The following is a 6,743-nucleotide window of genomic DNA, read 5'->3' as shown; positions in this document are numbered from 1 at the left end:
ATGCTGTCCACACAATATACAGCGCATTTGCGTAAAAACAAAAAAAGCATAATGTAAATGTAATTCATAAAGGTGGAAACTCAAAACTGTTCTTTATATTTAGAAGAAAAAAGTTTATAGTCTTTATATGAGCATAGGGAGTGCAAACTACAGTGCTGTACAGACTCCTAATTTCAGATGTTTTTGCTTCATCTACTGCATCTCCGTTTATGTTTGCATGTGTTTCAATAAACCTGTTTCTTATTTTTCTGGCAAAATATAAAGAAATTAGGTGTCGGTCAAGATTGAACCTGACTGCAACAATGAATTCATGTGAAATGCACTCACATCTTTCTCTTTGTGGCTGTACATGTAAACAGTGTTTGTGCGTGCCTCTGCATTTCTCTGAGTGGAATACAGTGCATCACACAGTACAAATAAAAGAGGTTAAACTTCAGCTTCCAATAGCCTGAGTGCAAAGTTAATGCCACCCTCTGTAGAAAGTCCTCCTCCTGTAGCAGGAGCCCCATTTACTGGAGACTGTTTGAAGGGCAGCAGGTAAAGAAGAGGAAGGCACCATGGCAAACGCTTCAGATCAGGTAACATTTCAGAAAGTTGTAGAAGGAAACAGTAAAACTTAAACGATAGAACATGACTAATGTTTCTGACGGTAGATTGATAGCACTGGAAATTATCTCAGGGTTCAGTGGCCACAGGGTCAAACCGTGATCTTTAAAGGTTAGTTTTTAAAACATTTCTAATTCCTCACAAAGTAAAAGTCTTTTTTTTATTTGATGTTGTAGTACCCGTGTACTTTCAGACAATATCTGATTTCAGATTTTTTTAATTAATGTTGGAATACGGAGATATATTTAACAAGCTCCTGCAAATGCACACAAGAAACTTCACTGCAAACTATCCAAAGACAACATTTTAAAGGGATAAGAAATATTATATTTGTAGCTCTAAGATGACACTGTGGCACGAAACACCTCTACCACTGGAAACTGTTTAAGTGTGCCATCTTATTACAACTATTTCTCACACATGCAGAAAGTGGAGTTTGTGCGAACAGGTTACGGCAAGAAAACGGTGAAGGTGCTGGTCGTCCGGAGGCAGGGAAGACAGCATTCTATCATTGAGGTGAAGGCTGATGTGGAGCTCACGCTCAAGTCACACAAAGATTATCTAACTGGAGACAACTCAGACATCATCCCTACTGACACCATTAAAAACACTGTCCACGGTTTGGCCAAGCTCAGAGGGGTGAGTCTAACACCGTTTTGAGGAACAGGGAAGACCTGTTATTGCTATTTCAACTGCTAAAATATTTGTTATTGAGGTCTTTTACAGCCTGTCAACCTGCTTGTTTCTCTGTCAAGATAAAGAACATCGAACAGTTTTCCCTGGATATCTGCAATCATTTCCTAACCTCTTTTAACCATGTGCTGAAGGCCAAAGTTTACATGGAGGAAGCTCCGTGGAGAAGGCTGGAGAAGGTAAAACACAGGACGGTGCAGCTTCACAAGAGTTGACCTTTTTAACAGCTATTTGAGCAGCAACATAAATCAAGCGCACATTAACCCGATCAAATGTTGCAGGTGATAATCCATCGTAAAACATGACCCTTGTCTTTTTTTTCTCTCAGAGTGGGGTAGAGCATGCTCATGCGTTTATATTCAGCCCAGAAGCTTACCGCTTCTGTGATGTTGAACAGACTATCGGTGGTAATCACACACTCTCACAAAAACACGCAAACAGTGTATTTGCTTACATGCTATCCAAGCTGTCATTGGACAGTGACGGACTGAATACACTCTGGTTTATTAACAGTATTAATAATAATAATTATTATATTAATTCAAGTTTTGTATTTTTTTAATTTAGAATTTTTGTTTCCAGTTTAGTTTCCAAATTACTTTTGCTCCTTTTAGCAACGTTTTCATTGTTAGTTTTAATTATGATTATATGGAGGCAATTTGTCAGGAGACAAAATTAAAGCTTTTCAGAAGATCTTACACAAATACAGCACCGTTTAATCCCATGTCGTGATCCCAAGTCTCAATAAATAGCTGGACCAAAGTGTGGTTAGGCTGAATGTGTAAACACAGACAAGCACATTTCTGCTATATTTTTAAATTAGTTTTCTTAACATACAATTATTTAAGTTTTTAATTTTCTTCCAAAGGTATAGATTTTTATTTAGATTTCAGTTACTTTAGTTTTTAAGTTTAGTGTTACCCTAAGCTGGACAGATGACCAGTCCATCACCAGGGTTACAATAGTTTACAGCTAAACTTACGTGTGTGTTGTCATACTTTTGTCAGACAAAAACACCCCAACCAAGTAAGAGGTTCAAACCTGGAACCTTCTTGATGTGAGGTGACGGTGCTAATCACTGCACTATCATGATAGTTCAAACTACAGCAGGCGTGGGCAACTCCAGGCCTCGAGGGCCATTGTGTCCTTGCAGGTTTTAGGTTTTTTGAACCAACACAGCTGATTTAAATGGCTAAATTAGCTCCTCAACATGTCCTGAAGTTCTCCAGAGGCCTGGTAACGAACTAATCATGTGATTCAGGTGTGTTGACCCAGGGTGAGATCTAAAACCTGCAGGACACCGGCCCTCGAGGCCTGGAGTTGCCCACGCCTGAACTACAGCATGTAGGTAGGCCAAGATCTGATCGCTGAGCTCTGTTCTGCTGAAGAGGGCGTTCTCCCTTTGCAGCCTCCACTTGCTCAGTAGCCGGCAAATACATGTAAAAAAACAAACAAACATCAGAGGTTAATGGCTGTCACAAATTACTTTGAGTCAAGTTTTAACTCTTGAAGCGTGTTTAGTAAATCAAAACGTACTATTTGACTTGTGGTGCAAATACTGTTAACAAAGGCAGCTAAAGCTATGAGCTAAAGCCCTTGCACACTGTTGATCACAGGTTCATGATTAGCACCATTTTCATAAGTTGTTTGCCATGTTTCACATCACTCCACCCTCACGGGCTGATCTGTGCTCCACGCAGGCATCCCTGTGGTCCACAGTGGGGTGAAGAATATGAAGGTGCTGAAAACCACCCAGTCTGGTTTTGAAGGTTTCTACAGAGACCGCTTCACTACTCTGAAAGACGCCAAGGACAGGTTTTTCTGCACCTCTGTGTACTCGAGGTGGCGCTACAACAAGATCCAGGACACTGACTTTGACGCTGCTTGGTAACTGCCTGACTTACGAGCGTCAAGAAAGACCTCAGCTGACGTATACCAATATAGTTCAAAGTTCATAAATATAGTTCACATCTGAAGCTTTATATTCTTCATTCTTATAGGAAGACTGTGAAGGAGACGATTATTGAGAAGTTTGCTGGCCCCTATGATCGCGGGGAGTACTCGCCCTCAGTGCAGAAGACCCTGTATGAAACTCAGGTTCTAGTCCTGGATCGACTTCCTGAGGTACTTCCTTTAGATCGTGAAATCATCAAACTCAATCTTATCACTTTTTGAGATACATAAACTGTTTAGACAACTTCACAGTTGAAATCTAACCAACTCTGAGTCCTAAAAAAGGACAAACATGCAAATTACATCTCCACAGTTGTTGGAAATTGAATAAAAAGCTACATACTGTATATAACAGGCATGCTAAAGTACACATTTTCTTTTAGGTGGATGAAATAGAGATCATCATGCCCAATGAGCATTACTTCACCATAGACATGACAAGAATGGGTATTGTCAACAATGATGAAGTAAGTTCTGTTCTCACAAATGACCCTTCATATTCTTTAAATGATCGGGTTGTGGACATTAGTATCTTTTTCCCATCACAGGTACTCCTTCCTCTGGATAATCCCTCAGGGAACATAACGGGGACAGTACGCAGGAAGCAGCGAGCACGGCTCTAACGGCGCCCACAGAAAGAAGGCCCTGCTGGGATTTAAACAATCCGAGTGGGCCGTTTAACAGAAAGATCCATCTGAATTAACCTTTCAAACAAATATTCCAACAACAGCAAGTTAATATTTGTAGCCTGACTAAAGCTCGTGATGATGTGATGTGAACCCAAATAAAATGAAATTAAAGACAGCGGCTGTTGATAAATTCATAAACTAACATTGATCTTTGGTGAGAAAAGAGCACCATTTATTGCAAATCTCTGATTCGGATATTAAAACTCCAGTGTTATGCTGCACATGTACATTGGTCATACACACTTTTGAACAGTTGTCTGTGTGACAATGCTGAAAGCACCACAGGTTGATAGATAATAATAATAATAATAACAATAATAATATATACACATAAATATTTCCATATCAAGAGTCTCAAGCCTGAATAATGTAGATGTTCAGGAACAAGGTGGCTTTTGCTCGGGTCGTTGTGTCTGGGAAAACAAAGTGGTTCACGGTCACATGCTGAAGACGACTCATTGACTCAGATGCACATTTTAAAACATAGAAAGTTTCAGGGGGAAAAAGGGCAACGCACCAGAATCATTATCTGCATGTATCAAAGTCTTTAGATGCGACAGAACATACACAGTTTTCAACTATAATATAATCTTATATACAAATACTTATTTTTTTAAACCTTCATGGGTTAATTCACTTTGCACTCACACACATACACGCACACAAAAACCATACCTGCAGAGTATTTTCCCCAAATTTTCTTCTTTTAAATAAAACACAAAAAAATACAAAAATACAAAAAAAAAAATCTCAAGCAGCAGATATAAGAATGGCTGAAAGGGTAAACGGCTGAGTGGACACTGTGTGCAACCCATTTTTGGGGTCCACGCTTATATAAAAAGAACACAAACAAAAAGAAAAAATACAGCATTCAAAAATCCTGTTAAGAAGCCACTGTGGGCTGAAAAGTCTCTGCGAAACGACGGCTAACCTGGGCTCTCCTGACACAATGATTGTCACAGACGTGGGTGCTGGGACGGCCTGCGGCGCTACGAGGCGTTGCTTTTCAGGTGCTGAGTCTGCAGCGGCTTCACGTGATACTCGTAGATTTTCAGTGCGGGGCCGAGCTTTATCGACAGCCCCGTCAGGACGTCGTTACGCGTCATCAAGAGCAGGGACTTACCATCAATTTCCTGTCAGATAAAGACAGAAATTCTAGTTTTCCCTAGTTTGTCAGCATCATGTGGCAGCAATTTTGAGCAGGAAATAACAGTCAAACCTGATCCTGGAAAGCCATGGCTTGCTCCTCAAACCCTGTTGCTTTGAAATAATTGACAACATCAGCAACTGCCCAGTTGGAAGGGTCCGGCAGCTGACCGTTCTCCACTGGGCTGTAAGGTGAAATTAAATGTATTCATCTTAATATAAAATGTATGCTTAATTTTAAGAGCAGCTTAAAATATCTAAAATAGTTTGTCAATCAACAAGATCCTACACACCTTTTGGTGTCAACTGATCCATTTGCCTTGTCTTCCATGTCGGCTGTAGCTTAAAAAAAAAAAATAACAAGAAAATTACAAAAGCAAAAAGAAACTATTCAGTCAATTTGAAAATTACAAGTATTTTCTAAAATGCTTTTCATTTTCTAATTCTCTTTCAAATTAGAATAAACAGGCAAATAACTTCAAATGACTTGATACAGAGTGTAAAGACATTCAGTTTGCTATTAAAAAAAATATGCAGAAACCTGCAAATATTTTGTTTAAAAACGTGTAAGAATATGAATTTGGTGTTTTTTTTCCTTGCAAAAATGACACATTTTAATCGTGTGCGATCAAACTGTTCTCTGTCAGCTGGTTAACTTAACCAACTAAATGTCTGAGCTATTTTTTTTACTCCTCTACTCCGTCAACCATTGTGATGGCAGGTATTTTGTAATTATACCGCTACCAACGGGTTACACAAGCAACAGAAAAGCCCAAACACCTCACAGAGGAACCTTACACGACTACCTGATTAAACACAAGCGTTGCTAGTTTAATCACTGACTTAGGTGTAAGGAAACACTTACGATCTTTAACGTTACAGTAATTTTTCATCAGACGTCTTCTCTCGGGGAACTTAGTGTGCTGGCAGTTGAAAAACCCTCATTGTTTATCTTTCGCAGTCTGCCATTTACTGGATGTTTCTGCAGGAAAAACAGTTGTACAGTAAATAACAAAATTCATTTAATTTAAAAAACCCGAAACACAGCTAAAGAACAAAACAAATCCAATCGTTTCTGACTGACAACGGGGAGAGCTGTAGTGTGTGAAAATGACGACCAAAAACTCACGTTGTTAGCTGTATTAAAAACATAGAATTACATTAGAAACATAAAAAATAAATAAATAAAGTAAAAAAAAATTACCTTATCAGAGAGGAGAGTTAAGAAAACAACGTTATGTTAAATGACGACAGATATTTAATCACTGCCACTTCGTATTCTGCGTTAACGCTAACGTTAAGCTACCAGGGGTAGTTAGCTAGGCTTGCTAATACAAAATTTAACAGTTACCTTGTTTTAGAGATTCGCGCTTTGACAGAAATGGCCCGCCCGACGTTTACACGTAGTTTAAATCTTAAAAAGTTTTCCAATAACTACGATATTTTACAAATTATTAAACGACAGCGGTCGTTTGATAAAATCAAGATTTAATCAAGTAAAGCCAACTAGCCCCCTCTTCATCGCTTTCGCTTCCATCACCCACAGGGCACCAAAGAATCATGGGTAATGTAGTTTTGCGTCCCCAACGCCTTGGTTTGCAGTTCAGTGAGATTAGACACTTGCTGATGATCACCCAGGAGCAAACTCACAACCAA

General features: G+C 39.2%; 2 protein-coding genes across 5 annotated transcripts; one reads left to right on the top strand and one right to left on the bottom strand.

The window, feature by feature from the left end:
* Positions 1-439: 439 nt before the first annotated feature.
* Positions 440-4,056, top strand: uox (urate oxidase). Its single transcript, XM_004561500.4, has 8 exons — positions 440-578; positions 1,033-1,245; positions 1,362-1,478; positions 1,628-1,706; positions 3,000-3,186; positions 3,300-3,423; positions 3,636-3,719; positions 3,801-4,056. Exons 1-8 carry the CDS (start codon positions 558-560, stop codon positions 3,873-3,875), a joined length of 900 nt encoding a protein of 299 aa, XP_004561557.1. The 5' UTR covers positions 440-557; the 3' UTR covers positions 3,876-4,056.
* A 29-nt stretch (positions 4,057-4,085) lies between these two features.
* Positions 4,086-6,660, bottom strand: samd13 (sterile alpha motif domain containing 13). Of its 4 annotated transcripts, XR_191444.4 has the most exons (6): positions 6,439-6,658; positions 5,953-6,069; positions 5,381-5,429; positions 5,161-5,272; positions 4,873-5,074; positions 4,086-4,354 (listed from the first exon to the last, which is right to left on the bottom strand). XR_191444.4 is itself a non-coding variant. In XM_076874444.1 (5 exons), the coding sequence occupies exons 2-5, from the start codon at positions 5,978-5,980 to the stop codon at positions 4,931-4,933; spliced, it is 327 nt and encodes a 108-aa protein (XP_076730559.1). In that variant the 5' UTR covers positions 5,981-6,069; positions 6,439-6,660; the 3' UTR covers positions 4,086-4,930. The 4 variants fall into 4 exon arrangements, 3 of the variants coding, with proteins under 3 accessions (XP_076730559.1, XP_004561554.1, XP_004561555.1); XM_076874444.1 differs by having other exon boundaries at positions 4,086-5,074; positions 5,381-5,423; positions 6,439-6,660; XM_004561497.5 differs by having other exon boundaries at positions 4,086-5,074.
* Positions 6,661-6,743: the final 83 nt, after the last annotated feature.

Source organism: Maylandia zebra, linkage group LG15 (genome assembly GCF_041146795.1).
Source record: "Maylandia zebra isolate NMK-2024a linkage group LG15, Mzebra_GT3a, whole genome shotgun sequence".
Lineage (NCBI taxonomy): Eukaryota > Metazoa > Chordata > Actinopteri > Cichliformes > Cichlidae > Maylandia > Maylandia zebra.
Note: the sequence above shows the minus strand (reverse complement) of the source record. Positions and strands in the feature narration are given on the sequence as shown.

Excerpts from the sequence above, each read along its gene's own strand:
- uox (XM_004561500.4), top strand. The coding sequence starts at position 558 with ATGGCAAACGCTTCAGATCAG. Across the intron at positions 579-1,032 it reads TGGCAAACGCTTCAGATCAG|AAAGTGGAGTTTGTGCGAAC; the intron begins GTAACATTTCAG and ends TCACACATGCAG. Across the intron at positions 3,424-3,635 it reads TCCTGGATCGACTTCCTGAG|GTGGATGAAATAGAGATCAT; the intron begins GTACTTCCTTTA and ends ATTTTCTTTTAG.
- samd13 (XM_004561497.5), bottom strand. The coding sequence starts at position 5,980 with ATGAAAAATTACTGTAACGTTAAAGATC. Across the intron at positions 5,273-5,380 it reads GGATCAGTTGACACCAAAAG|CCCAGTGGAGAACGGTCAGC; the intron begins GTGTGTAGGATC and ends TTCACCTTACAG. Across the intron at positions 5,075-5,160 it reads CCATGGCTTTCCAGGATCAG|GAAATTGATGGTAAGTCCCT; the intron begins GTTTGACTGTTA and ends TTTATCTGACAG.